Raw genomic sequence first — 27,876 nt, 5'->3', positions numbered from 1 at the left:
AAATCACCCTTTTGTTTCAGCAGTACGGTCGATATATTGGTTGCTCATATTAAGTTCTGTTTATCCAGAATTTTTATTCGTATGGTTTTTATTATTATTTTTAAGAAATAAACTATTAAATTCAAAGATTTTGACAGAGAATACTTAAAGAAATATGACTCTTTTAAAAAGCTGATAATTCATTTTTAGAAATAAAGCAAAATGTTTGTTTTGAAACATTTCTTATTTTTTATTCTTAAATCTTACTTATTTTTTCCCTACATATTTCATTGTTTATAAGTATTATCATTTCTTACAGTTTGGAATATCTCTACTACCATTATATCTTGAGCTGTACGTGAGAGGTTTGACATCAGATTTGAATTTTCTGGAAGCAGCTCGGCAGACTGATAAAAAGGAATATGTGATGGATCTTGAGAAACACATGGCAACTGTGTATTTTAAACTATCCTCCCTATTCAATTCCATCAACAAGGAGGTGTCACTTGAATGTCTTCTTAGTTCTTTTTCTCTTAATCCAAGTCCTGAGGTTTTAAATTGCATTAAGAAAACTACCTTACAAGTTACCAAAGAAAGAGCTATAAGAAGTTCCAGGAATCCAGCTGATATCAAACATACCCATAGTCGAAATTGTGCATTTCCTCCTCCCACAAAACGAAAGGCTGTAGAGACGTGTGATCAAGCTATACAAGTTGGAGATGATTTCTTTGTGGAATGTGATAATGCTCTGAAAGTAGCGAATAATCCAACCCAGAATGATCCTATTGTTCTTGAAAACATTAGGCACGAAAGAAAAAAGTTAGCCACTGAAATCACAGTTTTAAGTCCTAGTATAAAGAACAAAAATTCAGAAGAGGTACTGGCAAGCCAGTCACAGTTACCAAATAATAGTACAGAGCCTAACTCAGCACTAGAAAATTCCTCATCTGTGACCAAAGAAAAAACACCAATAAAAATTTTTGAAAACAAAAAACAGACCCTTAAATCTTCTAGAAAGTCCAAAATTTGTAATATCCAGAATGAAGTAACTAGTAAAGAAAATTCTAATAAAGATGGGACTACATTAAATAAAGAGGTGTTGCCAAATTCTAATGAAAATATCTCAGGTAGTGCAAATGCTCCTACAAACTGTAATGAAATGACTTCTGAAACAACTGCGAAGTGTGAGATCGAAAGTGATTGTCGCAAAGTGGCTGAAAATCAAGATGTAATCTCCTCTGTCCAACCTCTCTCATTGGTTAATCATTCAACAAATGAACATCTCACTAATGGCTTGAGTAACGAAAGTGATGTAATAAATTGCAAAGAAGAGGTTGAATGCTCTTCTCCGGATAAAGAAAAAATTAAAAATAGTTCACCGAAGGACATTGTGGTTGTGGAAAATAAAGTGCAGCTAAAAACAAATATTAATATTCAACAGGAAAATGAAAAACCTAATTCTCACCAGGAAAAAATTTCTAATGATACACATTGTACAAATGGTTTTAATGAGGCTGAAACTCCTTCCATAAACAATGATGCAAAAATAACTAATTGTAAAGAATTAAATTTAATCAATGATACAGTAAATCAAGAACCAGATCAAAATTTAATTCCTAATAAATCAGACTGTGCTGATGGGTTAAATACTCCTTATAATTCTCAAATAGCAGTTATTAATAATTTAGTTCAGAAAACTGCCAATAATTGTATTAATGAAAACAGAGTAACTAGAAGGTCAGAATTATTAAAAAGTCAAAGCTCTGTTCGTTCTTTCTCTCATGTAATACTAGATTGTGATGTGCCCGGCTTATCCTCTGATCTGTTATCAGATTTTGTTACTGTCCTCGAAAGTTTGAGAAATAAGCAGTTGAAGAGTTCCAGCAAATGGAGTCAAATTAAGCATTTATGTGAAGATTACATGGAAACTGTTAATGAGCAGAGGTGTATGATGTTTAATTTTCACGCCAATGGCAGTGTTGATAGTGAAGCGGATTCTACCTCAGAATTAACGGCAAATGGTTTTGATTTCGAACATTATCAAAGCAGCGACAGTGTCAAAGAAGATCGTGTTGTAGATAAAAGTCATGTTTTCAGACGTTTCTTCAACTCTGACAAAATGGCGGAAATGGCAACATATGTAACTTTATCTGACATACATTTTCCTCAAATACCTCTTGAAAAACTTTTTTACACTGAATATTCTTCATCTCATGTAGGACATAAAAAAAGACACAAGAAACATCGGAACCATGACAAAAATCCCAAAAAGCAAGTTCTCCACAAACTTCGACATGGAAGCAGAACTGAACATGATCTTGTAAAGCGAAAGAAAAGAAAGAAACGTAAAGCAAAGAGAGGTAAGGGACATGTGAAAAAACATCATTCTACCCACGGAAAGGTTAACAAAATACATTCTAAGAATAAGAGGAAGAAGCATAAGCTGAAGAAAAAGAAAGAAGGTAATTCTGGTTTCATATCTGGAGATTACTGTAGTGACTTTAGCTCTGAAGAACTTATGAGAATAGTTAAAGAACATTCCAACAGTTATTCAAAAATTCCAGCATCTACCTCAAAACATCCTCATATAGTTGAAACTGCTAGTTCCTCAGAGTCGGAGCCTGTTAGGAAGAAACGAAAAGTTAGCTTTGATAAAAAGAGGGGTAAGGTTGAGAAGTATAGAGAAAAACATAAACATGAAAAATCCAACAAACATAAAAAGAAAATAACTCTGGAAAGTTGCAAAACTAGTGTGACAAATGTCATCCATGATAATCCAATACCGAACAATATGGAGGGTGTAAAAGAATATCCTCATTTCGTTCAAATTTCTAGAGTAAAGAAAATGGAGTCTGTACAAATTCAGCAGAGATCTGTGTCAGTAGTTGATGATTCTACTAACGACACTTCTCCAATAACCACATGTGATACAAATCCTCGTATTAAACAGTACGTTCAACAAAAATTCGAAAACTGTTCTCCAGAAGAATTAATGAAAATGCAAATACTAATGGCAAGGCAACAGGCAGAAGTTACTGCTGGCAACAGTACTATGTCAACCAATCAGGCATTACGGAAATATGTATGTTCTAAAATGACTTCTCAGCTTCTTTCTGTTTCTCAGTCATCAAAATGTATTGTAGGTTCAGATTCCGATACCAGCAAATCTCCAACACCTCACTTTGTTGACAACAATTCTAAAGCAGGACCTTCTCAATCTCGAGACCATCCGCAAAAAATATCTGCTAACATTAAGCATTTTGTGATTGAAACAAATAAAACACCATACAAGTTTCCAAATTCTAATGTTTCAACAACAGTCAGTAGTAGTATTATACCTATAAATATTTCAGGAAATTCTTATTCTGATGCTCAAAATTTAATTGGATCCATGCTTAATTCTAATATCAGATGTCCAACCTCGCAAATATCCCCACAAGTAACAGCTCTCAGTATTCCAGTTTCTCATAATCATCCTTCTGGCAGTAAACTTGTTACTAGTAAAATCATAATACCTCTACCCTCTAGTGGTCAGTTGCATAGTGGAACTGTCTCATCTAATCTGAGTGTTATTCAACCTGACACTTCATTTGCCACAACATCAGGAACATCATCACATTCTAGTTTTATAGTTATTAAAAATGGTAACCAAACACAAATCATTCCAAATCCTCAAAATCAATATAACATTATTCCTCATATTGCAAAAGCTAATGCATCATTGACTACTACAACTAAAATCAGCCCAACTGTATGCCAAACAAATCTAAAAATGATTAAACCAGCAGTACCAAAAAAATCATTTCAATCGGTAGCTAAAAGACAACTTATCAAAAATCCTGCACCAATAAAACCACTCACTGCACCCAAAGTTTCAAGTGTAGCTAAACCCATCCCTAAAGTAATTGCTTTGACCGCTCCTTCCTCCCCAGTTCTTACAACAAAGGTATCTGATGCTGTTATTAGTTCTGTTTCTTTACCTGAGGCTGAAATGCAAAATTCTCTAAAAGTGCCCTTACCTTTACCCTTGCCGACACTTTCTACAAAAGCAATTGAAGAAAAGCCTGAAATGGAAATACCTCCACACTCAGAAAGTAATAAAACAGACTGTGGAATCTTAAAACTTGACATTCATGTTCCAGCATCCTCTGATGCAGCCAGTTCAAGCAAACCAAATGAAGTTGCATTGATTGCCGAAACTAACAACTCAATTGTGTCTGAACCAGTTGAGAAAACTAAACAAATAATTTCTGAAGAGAAGCAAATGACTGAAAATAATACTGGTTTAGATTTGCTCTCAGTTGCAGAGGAACCTTCCATTACAAATAGTTTTCCACCTGATGTTCAAAAACTAAGTTCAATTGAAGACGCTGAAAAAGATTCAGTGCCTCCTCAAGTAAAATCTGTAACTGATAAGTCGGATGAAGCATTAAAAGAAGAAAGATTTATTGATAAAGACGTAAAGATTTCATCAAAAGCAGATACTAAAACTGAAGAACTTTCCGTAAAATCTGATGATATTGATGTTTCCAAGTCTATACCGTTACATACAGAAGCTGCCACAGTTGCTGTAGATAATAATGCAGAAATTAAACCATCTGATTCTACTGCTGAATGTTCTCTTGTAAGAGACTTTAAATCTAGCGAGAACAAATCAACTCCAGTTGCTGAGCCAATAAGTCCCAAACCTTCTCCAATCACAGTAGATCAAGAAGCATTGGTAGAACATTCTCCTGACTCTAAAGAAAGTAACTCTTCTTCAAAATCTGTCCTAAATCAAAACAACCAACAAAAACAGCTGCAGCCTATCAATTCTGTTAGCATCATGGCTAGCATGAAGACACCTGGAAAAGCTCATTCCCAGTGCAAAGCTGAGGGTATGGTTGTCTCAGAAGTGCAAACAAGATCTTTTACATCAATCAGTGATGCTGTGCGATTCAGTTTAATGGATATGGACGATGCAACAGATTCAGTTGAAAACCAGGTACTGTATTGATTTTATATTCTTTCAGTAAAACTTCACTCTTTTTATATCTAGTCATGTGTATTTTCTAATTACAATCAGAATCAAAACTGAAAAAGAAACTCTATGATTTTGATATTTAACCACATAAAGTAAAATAAAAATGTTAAAATAATAATTAAAGCTTTAAAATAGTTATATGCTGCTCTGTTAATGGTACATATCTTAGAATTACCAATTCTGACGAATTTATTTAAATTGGTACTCAAATTTATAATAGTACACATTTTGCAATATATAATCAATATGAATTTTTAAATTTTGCTGTAACAAACAACTCTAAAAAAACTTAAGTGTAATTGAAAGAAATAGGTACGAAGAATATTAGTTAACATGCTAAACCTTTGTCACAGAATTTTTATTAAACATATTTTTCATGCATTTTTCACTATTTTGTATTAATTTAGGACAAAATAAAGGGGAAATATGTTTAGCATTCTAATAGTTTATGGTTATGAATTAGAGCATGAGTGAGACCACTGGTGCCTTTTTCTGCATAAAAGTTTAAATCTTCCAAACACGGCTCACTTCCAAACAATAATTTTTCTAATTTGCAGTTATTTATATCTAAGAAAAACTGTTACTCATCATTGAAATTTCTTTGCTTTACAAAATCAATAATTATATTAATTGATCTTATTGATGTATAATATAATTGATTGATTATATTAATCTATTAATTGATAAATTTTTGATTATGAATGATGAAAAAAAAATTTCCAAACTAGGTACTTTTTTATATTTATATATACAGTCAAACCCCGCTATAGTGAACACGGTTTATAGTGAACGAAATTTTCGGTCCCGTGCCTTGCTATACACGTACAATGTTATTTTTTGTGGATATAGTGAACCAAAAAAGTGAGGAAGTTGGATATAATGAACATTTTTATGTTTTCGACTGATTTTTTTTCTTCATTTTTTTGTAATAATTTTCAAATTTCTACTTCAAAATAAATACATATACCGATTTTTAAAACCATCTATAGAGGGGAATTGAGCGATAAGCATTTTTTCTTGTTTGCTTCTTTTATCTCACTCACCTATCCCTAAACAAACCTAGCAGATGTTTCCAACCCAGGCAAATGATGCACCTGTAAGGTGTCAGTGGGATTAATATGCACTTTTTGTCAGAGGGAATGAGTAATTATTCATTATTGGTCAAAGGGTTGGACACTAATATGTGTTGTTAAGGCCCTCATTTCAACTCCTTTTTGCTTTCAGTTCAGACAAAAAATCTCCTGCAAACAAGTGTCTCAAATTTAACTATGGCTAGCAGTAAACGTAAAACGTTCTCGATTGATGATAAAATGGGCAGAATCAGAAAAAATGAATGCAATCAAGCTGATATTTGCAGGGAATATAAACTATACAAATCTGCAGTTTGTAACATGTGGAAAAATAGACTATTAATAATTTCTGCTCATGAAAAAATTTAGATGGCAGAAAAAAAGTTCAGAAAAGCAGATCACAAGAATGTTGAAGAAACATTACTGAAGTGGTTCACCATTCGAAGAAGCAGCAACCTTCCAATATCTGGACAAATGCCGATGAATTTGCTAAGCGATTTTATGAGAATACTTTTATGTTCTCGAATAGCAAGTTAGGCAGGTTTAAAAAGCGGAATAACAGAAATTCAGGAAAAATTATTTGAGAATTGGGAAGTGTTCACAAGACGAAGAGTAATGAAAAATAAATGTTTTGCTACTACATAATATTTTTCAGTAATTTATTTGAATAGTGTATAATAAAAGGAGGAGATTGGGAACCATTAGTTAAATTGCCTGCGTAACGGATATAGTGAACTCCCAGTTATAGTGAACCAAAATTTCGGTCCCTTGAAGGTTCACTATAGCGGGGTTTGACTGTATATATTTTAGTACAAATATAATTCCAATAATCTAACAGATTTTTTTAGTAACTATTAGATTCTTTTTATTATTAAAAAAAGCAAAATATATTATTACTTGTAATTAGAGCGCCAGAAAAATTTATAAAAGAGACAGAGAAGTCCAATCTGCATCAAAGTGTTAAAATTGATATAGGTAATTTATGTCTTAACAAAACTTTTGGTAGATTTTAAGATTATGGTATGTTCCTTACTGGAGAAAAAGGTTAGTCATATTTTAAAATTATTATGATTTTAGTGCAAATTATTAATTTTATTCTTACTAAAATTTGTATTGTAATTTCATTTTGTCTTTCGGCAGTTTTCTGTGTTTGTATTCTCTAACTAATATTATTTTACAGAATAAAATATTGTTTTACTTTTTAACACCTTTTCTTCTTCTGTCTTCCGAAAACTAACTATTAATGAGTCAAATATGATATAGGTTACTGTCAAATTTGCATGCATTCAGATGAATTTTAATATATTTTCCCTTGGTTCAAGCATCATAAATGCAATTTCACAGTTGTGAAAAATTCAAATCTCTTAGTCTCTTCATTCTTTTGCTCTTTTGATTTATTGATAATATTGGCAGCATGGGTCATGTTTCACAATATCTTAGTTTCTCAATTTCAACATTTCTGTCATTTTAAGATTCAACTCCTTTTCTATGAAGGGTTTATCTCCAATTCAAGTATATCTTTGTTCATCCTGCATTGTTCTTTCTTCTGAAATAAGAAGCAAAATTTATTTGAAAAAAAATAATTTTCTTAATAAAGATATTTCCAGCCACACTTGTTATTTTTATAAGTAATGAGCTTTTTGCTTTCCTTTTGGATAGCAATTCGTAACTTATAGTTGAATAATAGTTTAATTTTTATTTTATAAATTTTTAATTTAGACTAATGCAAAAAGAGGAAAGAAAAAAGCAACTTATGCAGTTACAAGACGCCGCTTTTCCCAATTGTAAGTTAAGATTTAATTTTTGGAGTTAAGAATTATTACCTGATAACCTGTCAAGATTCTCAAATCAAGCTTTCTTCTCACTACTTCTCACCACCTATAACTATTCTGTGAAAAGGTAGAGCAGTTTCAAATTCTTCTTTCAAGCTACTGGTGCTGTCATGTGATTATAACCATGACTTACATATCTCAATGGACAGCTAGTCAAATTTTCATTTTGTAACCTAGTTAAGTATTAAATGAGCTTAAACCAAAGCTTAAATATTTTCCTCATAACGATCTTATCTTTTGCTCTATATACAAAAACTGGTTTTGAAGTGTTCAGAGATGCTTTCCCTTCATACACAAAGTAGAACTTGTTACGTATTCCGGTTGAATATCTTTACTGCTTCGGAAATCATCTTACTTATGAGTCAAACATTAAAATTCGAACGGTTAAGAGGCTCCACCTCATTCTCGTTGTGTATTAAAAATAAGCTATTTTATTTAAAAATAATCCATTGAAAAATATGTGATAATTTAATAATTGGGGTTAATAAATTTTTCACTAATGAAAGATTCTCAAAACGGCCTCTTTTTTTCACAACATGTCATCTTTAACTATTTTATGAAAAGATAGAACAGTTTTCAAGTTCTTTCATGAAGCTGTATGAGTCTCTCCTGTAAATATAATTACAGTAATGTTTTGCGTCATTAATTAGAAATTTTGTTTGAAAATAATTTTAAAAAATTATTATTTAATTTTGAAATTAACAAATTTTCTGCAAATAATCTGTTAAGATTCTCAAATTTAGCTTTCTTATCACTACATCTAAACTTCTTTAACTTATTCCATGAAAAGATAAAATAGTTTCAAATTCTTTCTTCAAATCACAAAAACTGCCTTATGGCTATAGCCATGACTGTATATAAATTTTTTACTTTGTCAATTAAACATTTTGTTTAAAATGCACCCTTTCAAAAATGCTTTATAAATGAAATTTTCTATTGTAAAAAAATTCAGCCATTCAATTTAACATACTTATAAATAATAATATTCTTGTACTTGTTTTAATAACTGGAAACAATCACAGCTATTCCTTTTAGGAATAATCTTATGTTTTCCATAGACCTTAAAATTTTTTTAGTTTTAAAACATATCTATTTTATTTGCTTTTGTGTATATCAATGTTCTTCCCTGTGTTAGAATTTTTCAGGCTTTCTGCATCAAAACTCTCTCTGCAAAATAACTTTTAATAATAACAAATATATATGTAATGAATTTTAAAGTAACAAAAGTGCTATGCTTACAAAAAGAAAAAAAAAACTATATATTTTTTATATATACAGTTTTTATTAAATTATATTTATAAATAGTACTATAAGAAACTTTTATTTTATATATAGTTAGTAATATATTAAACTATATATATTGTAATATTTTTTATTTAAATATTATGGGCGACATTCTCGCATTTTGATGGGGGGAGAAAGCACTAATTATTTATTTTTTCGTATTTTGTAAATCATCGTACAAATTCTTAGCAGTAACTACCAAAAAGAGATGGAGGACTAAATCTCGCTAAACACAATTAAATTGTTTAAAATATCTCATATTTGTCTATGAAGCAAACTTTTAAATATTACCTCCTCAGCTCTGTTTATTTGTAATTAGTGAAAAAATTATGAGCATGTACAAAAAAAAAAAGTATAGTGGGTGTTGGGCATTGTAATTAACAATTTGATAAAATTAATATCTGTTAATTTTCTGTTGTAAAAAAGAAATTATGCTTTTATGTTTAATTTTTCTTTCATTGATACTGTTCAAACTTGTTGATCACTGTAACTTCAAATTACCAAGATTTTTAATGTATGGTGTCACTTTTTACTTTACACTGCATTTAACAATTTGGTTTCCAAAACCAGAAATGAAATATCTATTCATCTGTAAAAATCTAGAAGTTGAAAGATTTTTCAGAATATTAAACAAATCTATTTGTATTTTTCTGATCTAACATACATTTCTTAAAACTCTATTTTAAACAATTTTCATCCTATCTTTATTTTGCAACCTCTTTCATTATGATTATATTATTTGTTACCTATGAATCTAATGCAACAATCTGTATGTCAAATCAGAATACTTTTATTTTATTTTTTTTGGAAAATCCAAAAAAAAAAAAATATTAATATTTTTTTTTTTTTTTTAATTTATCAATTAACCCTACCCAATCCCAGGGGCTGAGATTGGGAGGTCGAGTTTACCATTGAGTGCATCTTTTTTAAATATTTTAAGCACGTTTTTAGATTTTTTATCTCATCTGTACTTCTCAAGATTTTTGACACATTAACCATTTTGGATGCCTAGTATGTTTCTATTAGTCATCCATGAATGTCTCAACCCTCTAAAAGTTAATAGATTTTCTTTTTGAAAATTTTGTTCAGTAGTAATAATAGGAATCTATAAATGGGAAACTAGCTTTAAATGTCTCCAATAATGGTCGTAGAAATTTACATTGCACTAGAAAAGATTATTTCTAGTTTAGTTAGTAACTTTTAACTATGAAAATTGTTTCTAGAATTTTCTTTTTTACTTTTAGGTCCTTCAGGCCTTCCAAGTAACTCATGAGACATCACAAAGTTCCCCTCCTAGATATGAAAATAGTTCTACTAATGATGGCAATGAACAACCATCTTCACCTTCTGCTGTAATTTTGACTACCCCTCAATCATCTACTACAACTGACTTAAATGTAAGCCAAGTATCACAGAGATTTGAAGCTTCTGTACATAGCTCACAGACAGAAAAGTTTGTAGATTGTCAGAGTGCAGTATCTCGAACCACATCTTGGATTCTTGAGGACTCGGCTATTAATGATACTTCACAAAATATTAATCTTCAGAAATCACCTGATATTGATTCATCCTGTGAAGGTAAGGAGGAAGAAAAACCTAAAAAGAAGAAGAAAAGGAAAGACAGGTGTGATCCTGAAGCTGCTCATAAGTTTTGGTGTGAAATATGTCATAAGGGCTTCTTTTCTGCTTATAACTTGAGGCGCCATTGTAGAAATGTTCATAAAATGGCTTTACCTAAAGGTACCTCTGATCTTCCATTTGGTCCAAATTCACATGCTCATCAGCATATGCAGCAAGGAGAAAGCTCATCTTCTGAGATTGCTTCTCCACCAAGGCTGCCATATGGATCATCTCAGTCCTCTTGTGTTAGTCCAAAAGGTCCAGATTATATGTTACAGTCGCCTACTCGTGATACCAAGACTCATGAATTTGCAGCTAAAGTAGTAGCAACTAGTCAACATTCATCTCCCATGCAGACTGATTTTCAACTACAAACTGCTGCTCGTATTACAGGGCAGTCTACTTCATCTCATATTTCTCCAACAGCAGCAGCAAAATCAGTTCAATCTGATTTTCAGCTCCCAACACCTACAACAGTATCTAGTTCTCATATTACTTCAAATAAGATGCCAAGTGCAACCAAGACTGCTGGTGCACCAAAATTTCAACGATTGCCGACTTCGTGTTCAACTGCTGCTGTTTCTCAGATATCTGTCTGTGGACAACAATCAACATTACAGCAACAAAGACAGCTTAGTCAAATCCAGTCATCTGGATTAATTCAGCCTGTGCCAAGTGTTGCTTGTCAAGCACAGCAGTTACAAGCAGCACAATGCCCTCATTTTCAGCCAAAGCAAATTGCTCAGCAAAGAATTGGGCAACTTCAGTTAATGCATCATGCAACTCAAATTCCAGCATTACAGCACACTGCACATGGAATTCAGAAACAAACACAGGTTCAACAATATAAAAAGTGTGGAGCCTCTCTTCAGTCATCTAAATTGACAGAGACTGAACAAATTCAACAAAATGCTCAGCTTGCACAAACTCAACAAATTCTTGCTAATCAACAAATGCAAAAGATAATGCAAATTAGACAAAATGCGATTGCTGCAAGTGGTGTGGCAACTCAATTATCTCTTGGAACTGGTGTTCCTGGTGCTCAGTCTTCTAATGTGAAAGCAGCTGCTGCTGCTCAATGTTTTCAATCTCAATTAGCTGTAGCTCGTCAAGCCGCTGCTGTTGCGCAACTTTCAGTTACTCAGCGTGGCCAGGCAGCAAGTTTTGCATTAGCTTCACATGATTCTACAGGTCATCAGTTTTTTACTCCTTCAATACAACCTTCCCCTGAACAAAGTAGCTGCACTCATGCCTCTTTTACTGCCCAAAATCTTGTAGAATATAGTGCTAATGCTCCATCATATCCTACAATTCGCTTATCATCTGAGGCTAATGATGGCTTAGAAGATCTGGAGCAATTTTTAATGGAAAATATGCCTTGGAGTAGTGATCAGTCAGCTTCCCATGGCATGTCTCAACAATCTGGAAATCGTCCATCTAGTGCTGATTCTCTTACCTTATCAATACCCACTCCTGTCAGTTCTCAGGGGAAAAGTAAGACACCAATATCTAGACCTAAACCTCGTAAACCTGTTGTTGCTTCATGTTCAAAAAACTTGTTAGGAAATCTAAGCCGTGGTGTTAAGAAAAAATCCACTCCTAAAAAGGCTCAGAAACATGTTGAAATCAACTGTCCTACTTCAAAGGCAGCAATTTTTACTCAAAATTGTGTTAAAAACCAACAATCCCATGGCTTAGATTTAATTCAAATGCACTGTGATAAGGGAACTTCTAGTGATGTAAAGCAGGTATGTAAAACTACCAATATAAATGAAACTGATAGTTCTGATAGTGTTCAGTGTATAAATGTGGGTCATCATGCTCCTTCAAAAAATGTGTCTGTAGGTATTAACTTCAATACTTTTGTTCCAACATCATCTGGCATTATTACTGATAAAAGTATTACTCCTTCATATAGTGTTGATCTAGCTAATTCAAGATTATTTGGTGTACAGAGTAAGACTCCTTTTTTAGAGCATGGCAATTTAGTGAATAAAAACTCTCCAAACTTATGTCAAAATAAAAGTGTAATTAACCCTTGTGAAATAAATCCTTCTAATTCAGGATATTCCCATGTTGAAAAAGGTTCATCTTTTAATCCTGCTGCAAATTTTTGTCCCAGTGTATGTACATCTATAGTTACCAAACGAGCTGAAACTGGTCAAGATATTTTTTTAGGACAGCGAAATAGTGAAATAGGAGAATCGTCAAGTTGTGCAGAAAAACAAAACTCTGTTTCTAGTGAAATAAATGTTATTAATCCTCATTGCTTTGAGAAAACTGAAAATAATTTAGTGAAAGACCAAAATCATTCAACTGTTGTCCAAGCTGATCCTTTTTTAGGTGGACGAACTGGTGACACAAAACATTCAGTTAACAAAAATGATGATAATGCTGATTGTGTCACTACTTTTAAACAAACTTCAACAGATGATGTTACTGATTTTGCCAGTAATTTCAAACAAAATTCAGATAATTTAAAAGACAAAGCAGAAAAAAATGATAATACTGAAGTAATTTCTGAAATAAAAGATAATGTATCTCAAATTCCTGATAACAATTTAGATCCTTATGAAAATGCAGAAGATAAAAGTCAGGAAAACTTCAGCATAACTCATGAAAACAGGAATATAGACACTGGTAAAGAAAATAAATCTAAACTATTATCATATGAAAATTTAATTACTACAACACCTGAAACATCTATCATAAATTCGACAATAAATACAGAGCAAATGCAAGAATTGGGTTTAAAAGAAGCCATTGGTCTAAACAATAAACCCATATTAAAAGAAAAAATTTACCCTTTGGAATGTGGGGAATTTAATGTGTCAAAAAATTTAAATTCTGCTAAACAAAGTTTTAATGGCTTTAGTGTTAGCAGAATTTTAGACAATGAGTCTAGTCCAGATCTGGTAAGTAATGTTTGTGCAAAAAAAATTGATAACAAAGAAAATTTGTCTTTGTCCTTACCTACAGCTGCCTTAGATCACACTAAGGCTGTTTATAAAAATTGTGATAAAAGTATCTTGCTGCCAAAGTTTGAAGATAGTGAAAAGGACTCTAGTCAAGAAAAAATTTCTGTTAAAGGTGAAAAGTTCCCATCTGAAATACATAATGTAAATGTTGAAAGTATTGACAAATCTGCTAAACAAAATGGAAAAACAAACAGCAAATTACAAGATAGTATAGATATTGAAGAAAGTGAATCTACTAAACAAAATAAAGCAGAAAATGTAATTATCAAAAGCAAAAAAACTAAAGATTTGTTGAAGAAAAATACTCCAGATGAAAATTTAACTATCTCTGTAGATGAAGATGACCAAAATGAGAATTGTGATCTTAAACTAGATATTAATTCTAATATAGAAAAGGTACTTATTAAAGATAAAAATTTAAATGGGACAATTTGCACAGCTGGTGATTTTTATCAAAAAGAAGATAAAATTATTCAAAAGGATACTCAAAATGAAGACTCCAACTCTAGTGATACAAAACATGATGATGCTACAATTTCATCCAGTAGATTACGGCTTCGTGATACACCCAAAACTTCGGTTAAACGAGTTTGCCCTTGCTGTGTGGACTCGCGGGTACCTAAAAAGTGTCGTGTGCCTAAAGTGCATATTAATACTATTAAAAATAAAAGCAGCTTGAAAACAAGAAACTCCTCCAGCATCCAAAACTCAAAAGTGAATACTCGGTCTTCACAACGTCTCAGGTCACGACATAACGCCGTCAGTTAGCCCTATAATTTTTGAAAACAAATTTTATTTTACTCCACTTTAAGATTGAAACTAGTCTGAACTGTGTAGAATAAAATAAAAGAAACTCCTGTAAATATATAATGTATATTTAATATTAATGAAAAAATGGATCTTTTTATAATCATGTACAGATTTTTATCCCAAATGTAAAGAAATGAGGAAAACAAAAAGTGTCAACTGATAAGATGTATTTCAATTTTGAATTTGGAAAATTCTATCAAATATTTAAAAGCTTCTTTTATTTGAATGTATTATATTTTTATGTTAAATCAAGACAGGTTTGCAGCTGCTCTTGAATTGTAGTTTTACCATTCTTTCTTGAAGTGAGAAAAATAAATATTTACTTACTTTAATGTTGCATTTACTTAACGAAACAAAAAAAAATTGAGGACCCATTTAACAGTACTATTTTTTGTATTGTGGATTAGTGATGAGATTGGTTCACTTTCTGATGGAAGTTTTCAGACTCTTAGTAAATATTTCATATACTTTTTTTACTAACTTCAAACTAATTAAATACTTTAAAATGTTATTTTAACACCCATTCATTGAAAAAAAAATACAAAGCTAGCAGCCATTATTGGTGGATATCTATAAAAATATCTGGCATTAAATGCTTAAATTTATTAATTATTGCTCAGTACAAAAGGTGCTTGTTTTAAGGTATTTTACCTTTAAAATTAAAATTCTATTTATTAGATTTCCATTTGTAGAAAGTTAATTTAACAGAACAGTTACACAGTGTAATTCTACAGTTTAAAACCAAAGTACGATGGTTTAAAGATTATTTTTTGGGAAGAAAATGAACAAGTGGCACACTCCTGAAAATAATAAATCCTAATCTAATTGGCACACTTACCAAAAAGTATTTGCCATCTCTGCTTAATGTAAAGAAATATTTTTTTTTAAAAATCCATTAACATGCAGTTGAAGTGTGCCTAGAAATAAATTAAGTGGATGAAGGTTCTGAACAACATAGAGTTCTCACTCTGAGTGTTTTAAGTCATGGATTTTGGTATTGAATAAAATTTGTCATGATTTTAACTATTTTTTTAAAAAAAATCATGAAAAGTCATGGATTTAGGTTGCCGAAAAATCTAATTTTTAAAATGGAATTTATCACCTCCTTCCTATTTCATGATGTTCCAAATATCTGAATTTGTAACAAAATCCCCACTCACAGTCATATTTGATTAAAATATAAAATGTTTTTATCATGTTCTTTAAAAATTATGGTGTTCTTTCAAAAAATGAAAGAAAAAACAATTTCTAGAGCAAATTACCTTTTAAACTTCTGTGATTTCTGTATTGTTTTTTTTTTTTATTATTATTATCAATTTAAAATTCTAGCAGAAGCAAGCCAGTCATTGGCAAATTTTTTTATTCCGAAACGAGAACAGACAAATATGGAGTATTTCTTTATTTCCTGATGAACAAGAAAAGTATCTTCAGAATGTAATTCTGCAGAAAAAATATTTGCTTTTGTATTTTTTTCAGCTATTTTATTGCTTAACTCTTCCTTGCTCTGTTTAAATTTAAAATCTATAATTATGAAGATGCAGAGTATAACAGTTATGGTTATACCTATCATTTCAACTAGTAAATGTTATTCTGTTTCTTTAAATTTATTGTTGTGTTTTTGTCTGAGAAAATAGTAACTTCGTTAAGTCATGAATTTGAAAATCTAAATTGTAGCAGATACCTTGCAAATAACTTCCAGCACTCCAAAACTGTCAATTACCTTCATTAACTGAGATCTTCGAAATATAGTGACTTGGCTAAATAAATCACTGGCATATTTAAATATGACAAATAGTTAACATCTTTTGCCACAAATTTTTTTTACCTTCAAAAATATTTTTTTGAATCGCCTTTCACTAAGCTCTCAGATGATTTTTAGCAACTGTATGCATTTATGAACAATAGGAATTATAAGAATATGAATTACAAAGAAACAAAAAAACTTTATTTATTTAGTTTTTGCACCCTTACAAAGATAATGACTCAAACACATTTCTTCTCATTTTGATCAACATGGAATGAATTTAAGTAAGGATAAAGAAGCAACCAAATGAAAATGTTCATGTGAGGCATTTGTTTACAATGTACACAAGATGGCATTCATCTTCTCAATAGTTTCTTCTTTCTTTTTAATGATAGCAGCATCAGAATCGAGGTACTGCTGTTTGCTGACTTTGTTAGCAACTAATTTTTCTACCAATACAGATTGTTGCTGAAGCTGGTCTTTGAAAGCTTTGTCACAGCGTTGGAGCTCACCAATCTAAAAAATATATAGTTATCATTTTTTATTTTCAATTATAACATAGTCATAAACAGGTACTTTTGTATTCTTAGAATTCTCATAAAACTCAATATAATTTTTAAAAAATATTTGTTCAGAACCATATTTTTTTTACAGCAACAAATGTATAAATAAAAAATTTGTTGCCCAGAGGTGGGATAAAGGTCATTCAAAAAATTACAATCGTGAAAAGAGCTATACACGTATACACCCTTGAAATTTTAATTAAATGGTATTCTGTCAAATTAAATTTGAAAAATTAATCAAAATTTGGAAAGCATTATTCAAGCACTAGACTTCTAAATTTGAAAGTACGAGGGTTGCTATTTAAATTTCGGGCCTTGGCAACAGTAAGTGTTGCTAGGCGACCGCAGAAGATTTTAATCGAAAGTGTGATATTTATAAACATGAATTCAGCAGACGATTTACCATTACAGCTTCATTTGTGTTGTTGACAGTAAATTGAAAAGTTCTTCTCTTTCAAAAAATGGAATTGAATCGTGAACATTTTCGTGCCAATATTTTACATAACTTTCGACGTGGATTGTCAAGACAAGAGTGCTTCGATTAACTTAATTCTTTATTCAGCGATAAAGCGCCTTCCTTACAGCACTGTAAAAAATTGGTATAACGAACTTAATCGTGGTCGATGTTCGATCCAGGACGAATCCTGTGCAGGTCGTCCAAAATCCGTTGTTGTGCCAGAAAAGATCGATGCTCTGCGTGAACTGATAAAGCAAGATCGTCATGTGACATACCGTGAGATAGAGGCGTCTTTGGACATTAGTATGACTAGCATCAATAAAATATTGCATGAACATTTGAGCGTAAAAAAAATTTTTCGCATAGGATCCCGCATAATCTGACAAACGCTCAAAAAAAGGCTCGTGTCGATTGGTGCAAGGAAATGTTGGAAAAATACGTTCAAGGTACATCAAAGGCTGTGTATAACATCTACACAGGTGACGAATCATGGATCTATGCATATGAGCCGGAAACAAAACAGCAATCAACTGTATGGGTCTTCCAAGACGAGGCAAAACCAACAAAAGTTGTTCGAGGAAGAATCACATCTAAACAAATGATTGCCTGTTTCTTCGGCATTAACGGTCATGTGGCAACAGTGGCGTTAGAGCAGCGCAGGACGTACAATTCTGAATGGTACACGACCATTTGTTTGCCAGAAGTCATCGGAGAAATTCGAAAAAAGCAGAACAGGTGAATCATTTTTCATCGTGACAATGCGAGCTCTCACACATCGACTCAAACAAGGGCATTTCTGACGGAGCGAAAGATCGAACTGATGGGTCATCTGCCGTACAGCCCTGATTTGGCACCCAATGACTTCTTCTTATTCCCACACATCAAAAATAAATTACGTGGACAACGATTTTCGACCCCCGAAGAAGCGGTTGATGCATTCAAAACGCATGTTTTGGAGTTACCTCAATCGGACTGGAAAAAGTGCTTTGAAAATTGGTTCAAACGCATGCAAAAGTGTATTGATCGTCATTGAGAATATTTTGAAAAACAATAAAACCAATTTCGATCCTACATGTTTGTTTTTTCATTATTAGGCCAGAAATATAAATAGCAACCTAGTAACAGTTCTTTACATAAAAATTTACATTTTAGTTCATATCTCACTTTTTCTTAAAAGAGCGATACTTTTCTTTTCAAGTTAACAAATCAATTAAACAAACTAGAATACTGAACACAGATAAAAATATACTATTGCATAAAATTACAGCATTCAACTTTCATGTTGAAAAATTCTTAGTATATTGAAGTCAAATGAATCGAGATTTCAAATGGAAGTGTTAATTTTAAACGACGCATCAGAATGTTTAAACGAATTACATATAAAATATTTAAATCTTTTTTGTGGGAGGGAAATCTTGCAACCAAAATTTTAACTGCTTTCCAACTGACTAAAATGTTCAGATTTAAACTGAAGTTCTGTACCAAATGACAATATAAGTCACAATCACTTGCTGACTCCTACAAGAAAAATTTTACTTCATTTTAATACAGGGTTCCCACGGTCCTTAAAAACTGCTTAATTTTTATTTTGGAAAATAAGGGCCCTTAAAAGTACTTAATTTTGGTTCAAGGTTTTTAAAAGTCCTTAATTTTTTAGCATCACTACGGTTGATAGGAACAATTTTTTAAAATAAAATGGAGTTCTCTTATCACTTAGAATTAGACCAAGCATGGAAGGTAAAGCATTTTAGAGAGACAAAAATTAATGTGTGTAAAGGGGGGGGGGGGCAACAGTCAAGGAGAAGAAAACATGCCCTTTCATTAATATATTCTGTCCTTTGCCTAGAATAATACTTTATGAGGAGAGTGAAGCATTCTAAAAGAGAAGAAAATAGTGTGAACAAGGGGAATACTGCACATAAAAGAGATAGTACTCTTCTTTTTTTTTTTTTTTTTTCAAGGTACCTAAGCAGAAAACCCACACTAACCTTCAAAGTTGACAGAATTCAAGAAATTAAGCTCTACTGGTAATGCATCTGCTTTTAGGGATTAACAGGGCTGATTGTGCTCCGGATTTTTCGCTAACCGTGATCCGGAAGTTTCCGGAGATCGAAGGTTAAGACGTTTAAAAAAATCATTGATCACAAAGGTGTCCGAAAGTCAAATTTTCAAAGGTGGAACTTAAAAACTCAGTTTATTTTATTTGTTTGTAAGGGAGAGCCAGACACTTTATAAGCTTATATTCAAGATTAATATTAATTTTTTTTATCTGTAAATAGTTATTATAATCATAAAGTCAACAAAGAAAGACATATTTGTAAATTTCAATTACTTTTCCAAGTCATTATTGGTATGTGTAAATGGTATAGATATATGTAAAATTTTAAATATATTTTAAGTAAACTAAGAAATATTGAAAAAAAGAAGAAAACCTTGTTTACATTTTTTTTTTTTTTTTTATTTCTTGAGAAATTTTCCGGAATTTTGACTTGGGCTCACAATCACCCCTGGATTAAGTAAAACGCTAAGAAAAGAAGTATCAGAAGAAAAATTTTTTTTTAACAAGAATCCATAACGAAAACTATTTCCTAAAATCTCAAATTAAATAAATTTGTATAATATTTCAATGTGTAATAAGTAAATGTAAATTTATAGAAAGCATAACATTTTTTAAAATTCATGATTGTACTAAAAATTAAACAGATTTGTGAGAAACAGTGTTTGAAAAATCCCAGCCCACCTAGATTTTTCATTAAGAACCTGGGGTTTATTGGTAAAAACCAAGTGTTTTTTTCAAAAATACTTAAATTTTTTTTTTTCCTGGCTACTAAATAAGAAAGCATGATTTGCTTCTAACAAAAAAGTTAAATATTAGGTAACTATTTATAATTTGTTTTCTTGCATTGTAAATTTTTTTTTTTAAGTTCTAGATTGTTACACTATTATTTTTATTTCTTAAGGATAAGCAAATTTGCCTGGTAATTCTTTGGCGAGCCTGTTAATTAATGCAGTTATATCAGAGCTTACATTATAATAAAATTGTTTTAGTTTTTTTTTTTTTTTTTATTGCTTTTTTTAGGAAGGTAAATAATTTGCACTGTCACTAGTGCCATATGTATATAATATGTTCAATGATAAACAATCACACTATTTTTTAAAGTCCTTCATTTCTTCAAAAAAAGTCCTTAAAAGTGCTTACTTTTTGCTCTGTTGAAAAAGTGGGAACCCTGTACAACTAAATTGCGAATTATCACTTATAGAATCCTCAACTACTTCTTAATATTAACCAACAGACAAAAAAAATTCAAATCAAGAAAATAGTAGAATAAAAGTTTTAATAGTTATATTTTTTTAAGCAGACTAGAAAAGAGAAAGGGAATTAAAATTTTTGTTACATCCAACAAATTGAAAAACCTGCAAGCACATCACCTTTGAAAAAATCTTCCGATCACTGCCGAATCCATGCCCTTTGTTTTAGATGCAATGTCTCAAAAATTTAAATTTGATCCCACTTTGGAAAAACTGATTTTAAAAATGTTTAACTTAAAATGCAACTAAATGCTGACAGTTGCTGTATTTGAAGAAAAAAAATTACCTTATCTGTGACATCAGATCCTTCCTGCTTAAGTCTTGTGTTAAGGTCATTAATGCCCTGAGTCTCTGTTTTATGGTCATTGTTCAACTTTTTAACAACATTCTGGTAGTTGTTAAGATCTTTACTGTGTTTGAATTTAGAGAGTGCTTCATCAAACTTGCTATAAATTTTCATTCTATTGTCACAGTGGTGATGAACAGCTTCAATAAAGCCAGACACTCGCAGTTTGCTTTCCTTTGATGGATCCTATTTTTTAAAAAAATAATAAATGTGAAAGAAACGAAGTTCTGATAATAAAAAAACTATTTCAAATACACTGGCCAAGTAATAAATTTGGTAAAAAAAAATATGCTAATATATTAAAAAATTATTGCTTAATTTTATAAGTAAATAGTTACAGATAATAAACAAAGCCATAACAAACATAAAGCAAACAAAATTAAAAATCATTTAAGTACTTAAAAGAGGAAAGAAATTTAATGTATACCTTGGTGTAAAAGTCAACCCAATGTATAAGTTTAACTCTTATTTTTGATTACGAGAAACTAATTTCTGTTAAGTAGGAAATATAAACCGACTGCTGTTGGTTAGTTAATAATTATTTCTATATACATTATGCATCAAATAATACTAGACGCGTGGCAAAATCTGGATTCAAATGCTTTTGTAAAATATTTTAAATAAGGAATTTTGAATTTATTTGATGGGGGTAAAGCCTATCGAGCCGCACAACAACGCTGCAAATGTTAATGAATCCAAAACGAATGATATTCTAGAATCTTTAAATTTGTAATTTTATAGTATGATTTTAAAAGTTTTCATTGTGTTAGATTTTTTAAATGCTCTTGAATACATAATTTTTAACAAAACTTTTAATATTGTTTTTTTAAAAAAAAAACTTTATTTATAAAGAAAATAGCAATAATATGAGAAAAATACAAAATAAATTACGTATAACAAATTAAATATAGTTTCAGTTTAACTCTATCAATTCAAATTATAAACTATATATAACAAATTAAATATAGTTTATAATTTGAATTGATAGAGTTATTCATATCTCACTGCTTATAATACATTACTATTTATTATATTAAGGAACTTAAGGAAAGAAAAAACTTTATGGCTTAAAGGAAAAAAACTTAACTTTTGTTATGAATAAAAAGAAAATAAAACTTTAATGAAATAAAAATAGAATGATTTAATGAATAAATACTGACCAAATAATAAATTAGAAATAAAAATGTACAGTAAAATTAAGTGTTTTACTGCTTGAAAAGAAAAACTTAAAAAAAAAAACTTATCATTAAATTTAAACTGTTATCATGCTAGGTAAGTGAATAAGTTCAAAAGAAAAATATTGGAATGTATGCAGAAGATAAAAAATAAAAAAAAACTTTATATACTAGAGCAAAATAATTCAGAATAAAATATACTAAAAAGAAAGTAGTACTTAAATAAACAAAGGAGGAAACAAAAGCAAAACAATTTATAATATTCAAAAGTAGGATCTGCGTTCAGTTCAACAAATTAGAAAATAGATATCACAAGACACAGTACCTGCATCTTTTAACTGATAATGGTAATTGCATATAGAACTGTAATAGATACCTGTCTTTCTAAATTGTTTATTTGGGCTTATTACAATATTTGTTTCAATATTTCTTAAATTTAATAAGCTGACAAAATAGTAGAATAGACAGGAAAAGAAGCAGAAAATAAAATGGTTGACAACTTTAAGAAAGAAAATAATTAATATTAAGTGTGAACCATTTGTAAAATAGAAAATCCAAAATAAAATAAAATTATATAAGACTTCTTACCCTTGTGATGCTGAAATCCAATCTGACATAGATAATGACAACAATAAACAACAAATACAAAGCACTAACGACTAAAAATGGCTCTTGAAGCATCAAAATTTTCTGATATTCATAATGAACCTACATAAAAATAAGTTAGCATGATGATACATAATACTGATAGCAAAAAATGCATACACAATTTTAAAAACTTCAACAAAATAATTTTTAAAAAATATTAAATCAAAAATACACTTTTTTACATTGCTATTTTTCTGTCAGTAATTATAAAATGTTGCTAACACTAAGATATATAATCAATATATTCAAGTCTATTTTGACGGCTTCTTTAATAGAAAAGTGTTAAATCTTTAAAAACAAATCCATTTGTTTAGAAAAGAAAAATGGTAATTAGTCAGTAGTGGACAGAGAGACAGAATTACAAACTTCATTTAGTAAAATTTGCAGAAAAGTAGTAGGGAATAATGAAGATAGGCAGATTTTAAAAATATTGTCTTATCATAGTATTCCATAAAATGAATCTCATATTACCAATGAAACTCTTCAATAAAATTTAGAATAGGGAAAATATTCAGAAGTCCATAGTAGTTTCTTTAAAAATATTTTAGGAACAAGAGCTTAATTAAAAATTGATGCTTTAAAATAATTTGGGACCTTAAATAAAAAATTTTAGAATAATAAAACTTACTCTTACAAGGGAAACTAGGGAAGTGTGATTCTCCAATTTTGAAATAAACTAGTGGGATGCATGCCTTATGAGGAATAATTTTATGGGGCAACATTCGTTTCGGCCCATAGAAGGTCCTGTGAGAGATAAAAAATAATTCAAAAAATAGGAAATCGGTGTTTTATTACTACAATGCAGACTATTAGTTATTGTAATTATCTCATACTCCAATTAATTTTGTGGTACTTTCACGTACATGCATATTTATTGCATATTTATTGACAAAATTGATTTCGAAAATTTTATATATCTGTAGTTTTTCAGAAAAACCTGTTAGGTAAATTTTAAAAAAAATTGACATCAAATTTTTTAAATTTTTTTTTCAAAAAATTTTCCAAATTATTGGAGTATGTAATCGTAAATCAACTAATTAATTAATAAATAAATAAATAATAATTAACTAATAATTAATTAATTAATTTGCTAATTACTTTATTAATTAGAAAATTAATTATTTAACCAATTAGTTACAAATTAATTGGAGTATGAAACAATTACAATAACTAATAGTCTGCATTGAAGTAATAAAATACCGATTTTTCTATACATCGAATTATTTTTTATCTCTCACAGGACCTTCTATGGGCCGAAACGAATGTTGCCGCCTAAAATTATTCTTCATAAGGCATACATCCTACTAGTTAATTTCAAAATTAGCGAGTCACACTTCCCTAGTTTTCCTTGTTAGTAAACCTGGAATATAATTCAAGAAAAGTGAAAAAAAATTTCCGATTTTTTTTTATATTCCTTATATAAAACATGTAAATGACTAAACATTTTAAATAAAATTTAAAATCATGACTGCAAGAGCCAATAAAAAAAATTTATTCTTGCTAACTTAGTGATAAATTATTTGAAGTGTGTCTGCAATGTTCTGAGTGAAATATTTGTCAAATGATATTGAGAACAATGAAATTTGCTCTTACATTAAAACCTAAGATCTTGGAAATTTGGAGACAAAAAAATTTAGAACAATGAAATTTGCTCTTACATTAAAACCTAAGATCTTGGAAATTTGGAGACAAAAAAATTAAGAACAATATTTTTCTTTATGTATATGTATTTCTTTTTAAACATAGAAAAATAATAAAGCATGAAGGGAAAAAATGGTATATTGACTATGCTTACGAACCAATTAAACCTTCATAAATAAAATATGAATTTTGTCAACATTTTAATCAAAATTTTTAAATAATTGATGTAAAAACTTGCAGCATTATTTCTTGAATAACTATATATTCTACACCTTATCATAATCATTATTAAATATTTTGCTAATCGCAGAAGCAGTAATCAAGACGCATGGAAACATTTGATTCGGCTATGTCATAGACACAACAAAACAAAAAAATTTATTTTTTGAGAAAAAAAATTATTATTTAAAAAATTATTTTATTAATTATCAAATTAAATATTGAACATAGAAACTGAAAATAATAACGAAAAGTTAATGTTAAAAGGAAAATTAAAAACTAAAATTGAAGAATAAAATAAGCTACTAATAGATTATTAAACTTTTTTTTTTTTTTAAATAAAAGAAAAACATCAATATCTGACCAGATATCTAGTCATTTTAATACGAATTTTAAGTAAAGAATATTGATATATATATCAAGACTTTAATCAATCAACCCTAGTGATACAAAGGAAATAAATTTAATCATAAAATAAAAAATATATTCAGTTCTTACTTCAAAGTCTTGAATGTGATGTTCAACTAAATTATCTTTTTGCAACACAATTACTGGTCTCCCTACAGTGTCTAAATAGGTGAAATGTAATTCATCTGATAGACGTTTCACATTATAAGGCATCTTTAGCTGAATATTTCTACAAATAAAATAAATGCACTAAATTATTTTTAGACAGCAACCAACATCATTTCAAGTAAAATTCTAAGATTGGGACATCAGAATCATTGATTTTTAAAAATACAGTTGTGAGATAATTCCATTAAGATACAAACTATGACTAATGTATAAAGAAAAATGTTTTTCTAAGTAGTGTTAATTGCTTAAATTCTATCTCTAATTTAAAAAATAAAATATAATCTTAAGATGTTGCGTTTAAGAAAAAAGAATAAAAAAAAATCAAAAATTAGTTACAGTACAATTGTTGCATCGCGCTTTTGCTACAAATTTTATTCAAAAACTTGCATTAAAATTATCGGTCATGAGCCAAATAAATTGATTCAAAAAAAATACTTTAAAAAAAAATATTGGAATGATAATAATAAGTTATAGTTAAACTTTTCTGCAGTTATTTAGCAATTTTTCATACTTTCAGTAGTAATTTAATATGTAATATGAAACAATTGATATTCTCCACAACTTCCCCAAGTTACAATTTCATTCAAAATTATAAATTTAGTTTTTAATTGTATTAAGATTACAAAACAAAATTTACAAAAATATCAGGAAGATTAATTTCAATTTATATGCCAGGTAAAAAAATGAAAACATTTGCACTTGAAAAAAATATGGGTTAAATATGGATTAAAAGATATTATAAATAAAGGGGAAATTCATAAAATAATATATATATATCAGCAAATAAGTGAACTAAAAAAACAATAAATTGAGCTTTTTATTTTAAGCTTTTTACAATTCCACACTCAAAACTAAAACCCTTAGTAGTTAGTTAATATTGGAATGCAACAATGATAAATTGCAATTATGATATTTCTATTTAGAAAGTTGTTATTTATTTCAAAATTCTTTTAATTTGATGAATTATAATATATCTCAAAATTTTGATTTATCTAATAAAATATTTTAAAAAGATATTTAAATTGTGCACGTGAATATATATTTATTAAATCATTTTCAGTGTTAAGTGTAGTAATTCAATGTGAGGCGCATTAAACATTAGGCACATTTTCTGCAATTTAAAATGAAACATAGATTGTCAAATTTTAGAAACAAAGAAGCTCAATTAAAGACACTTAAGATAGGAAAGAAAACTATAATCCTAAATGAGTACTGGTTTTATTACCTTTAGTCACTTTATAAATATCACTTTTCATGGGATTTTGAAAATAGCATTTGGATGAATGAAACTAAAACTTACAGCTTAATATACTTAATAAGCTTTTCACTAACCTTAAATAGAATCAAGAGTTAGCCCTTAAATATTTTAACTCAAAACTTTTTGGAGACTTTTCCATTACTTTTATTGTTATTAAATAAAAATTAGCTCTTTCATCAAAAAGAAGAATGTCATCTTATTGAGAAAACTATTGTTCTTTATCAAAAAATTTTACTCTAGTTAAAAAATTAAATAAGTTTGACCTATTAGCTTTATTTACTTGTCAGAGTTATTATAAACTATATAATAATTCTAACAATTCTATTAGTTAATAACATTAACGTGATCATGAGTTAATGATCAAGTTAATTCAGAATTGCTCGAAATATGAAAAATAGTTTCTGAAACATATTTATTCTACTTTACTGGTACCAACTTTAAAAATGATAGATTCGGAGTCAAAATGAGAAAAAAATATTTTTTTATTTTTTATTTCACAAGATGTGATGGAACTTTAATTTATCTTGCATTGGATATTACAAGATAATATCATCCTTCACTGTTCCAAAGCAAATATAAAAGTAAAATGTCAAAAGGTATTTCTAAACTACTATTGGTACAGAAATGATTTTCAGCAAATTTACAAGCACATTTTATGAAGCCTGGTAAAATTTATCAGAGAGCTAACTACAAAAATCTCGTAAGATTAGTTCATGGGAAAACATTTTTGAAACCTCCCAACATTAGTTCCAGCTTTATCTAAACTTCAAACTGATTGCTTCAATGAAATAAAAACCAGTTTTTTCTTACGTTAAGTACCAAGAAAGTTTCTGCTGTCATAACACTTTTCTTTTTTAGCATCTCTAAAAGCCAAATAACACTTTTATTTGAAAACAATCATGTTTTCAAATAAAGCAATAAGTGCCTTTTAATTGAATTCTATATCCTTACCTCAAAATTATAATTATTAATTTTAAAAAAACGACTTATAAGCATTATTTCAAAGCTCATTCAATAAATAAATTTCAACTAGTCTTAAACTGTATTTTAAGAAAAGTATTAAAAGAGACTTAAAATTTCTAAACCAACTTACTTGCTTCCTTCAGGTAAAATCACACGAACAGTAGATTTATCGACTATACTGTCATCAAACACATGATCAACAAAACGCAGCTTCAAAACATACTGATCACCTAAAGAAAAAATTATTAAGATCAAAATAGGAGTGATATATACTTAAATAGTCTTAATATAATCCAATAATTATTCTAAGCTAAAACCATATTCATAAAACTATATTCAATCAACATCACTGAATAAACAGTTGGTAAAATTACAATTCTA

General features: G+C 29.5%; 2 protein-coding genes across 2 annotated transcripts in view; one reads left to right on the top strand and one right to left on the bottom strand.

Annotated features, from left to right (window-relative positions):
• Positions 1-14,928, top strand: part of LOC107444178 (uncharacterized) — a 61,438-nt gene extending 46,510 nt beyond the window's left edge. The window contains exons 7-8 of the mRNA XM_016058260.4: positions 299-4,963; positions 10,433-14,928. Coding sequence (XP_015913746.3) covers positions 299-4,963; positions 10,433-14,554 — 8,787 coding nt within the window. The 3' untranslated portion in view covers positions 14,555-14,928. The remainder of the gene's footprint in view (positions 1-298; positions 4,964-10,432) is intronic.
• A 1,591-nt stretch (positions 14,929-16,519) lies between these two features.
• The window catches only part of LOC147806240 (dolichyl-diphosphooligosaccharide--protein glycosyltransferase subunit 1-like), a 31,763-nt gene continuing 20,406 nt past the window's right edge, over positions 16,520-27,876 (bottom strand). Inside the window, exons 6-10 of the mRNA XM_087169023.1 lie at positions 27,626-27,725; positions 25,197-25,335; positions 22,779-22,898; positions 20,956-21,201; positions 16,520-16,856 (exon numbers count right to left, since the gene is read on the bottom strand). Coding sequence (XP_087025149.1) covers positions 16,674-16,856; positions 20,956-21,201; positions 22,779-22,898; positions 25,197-25,335; positions 27,626-27,725 — 788 coding nt within the window. The 3' untranslated portion in view covers positions 16,520-16,673. The remainder of the gene's footprint in view (positions 16,857-20,955; positions 21,202-22,778; positions 22,899-25,196; positions 25,336-27,625; positions 27,726-27,876) is intronic.

The sequence above is a fragment of the Parasteatoda tepidariorum genome, chromosome 8, assembly GCF_982258835.1.
Source record: "Parasteatoda tepidariorum strain Cologne lab strain chromosome 8, Ptep-v5.0, whole genome shotgun sequence".
In the NCBI taxonomy this organism is placed as follows: domain Eukaryota; kingdom Metazoa; phylum Arthropoda; class Arachnida; order Araneae; family Theridiidae; genus Parasteatoda; species Parasteatoda tepidariorum.
This window is presented reverse-complemented; position numbering and strand designations above follow the sequence as displayed.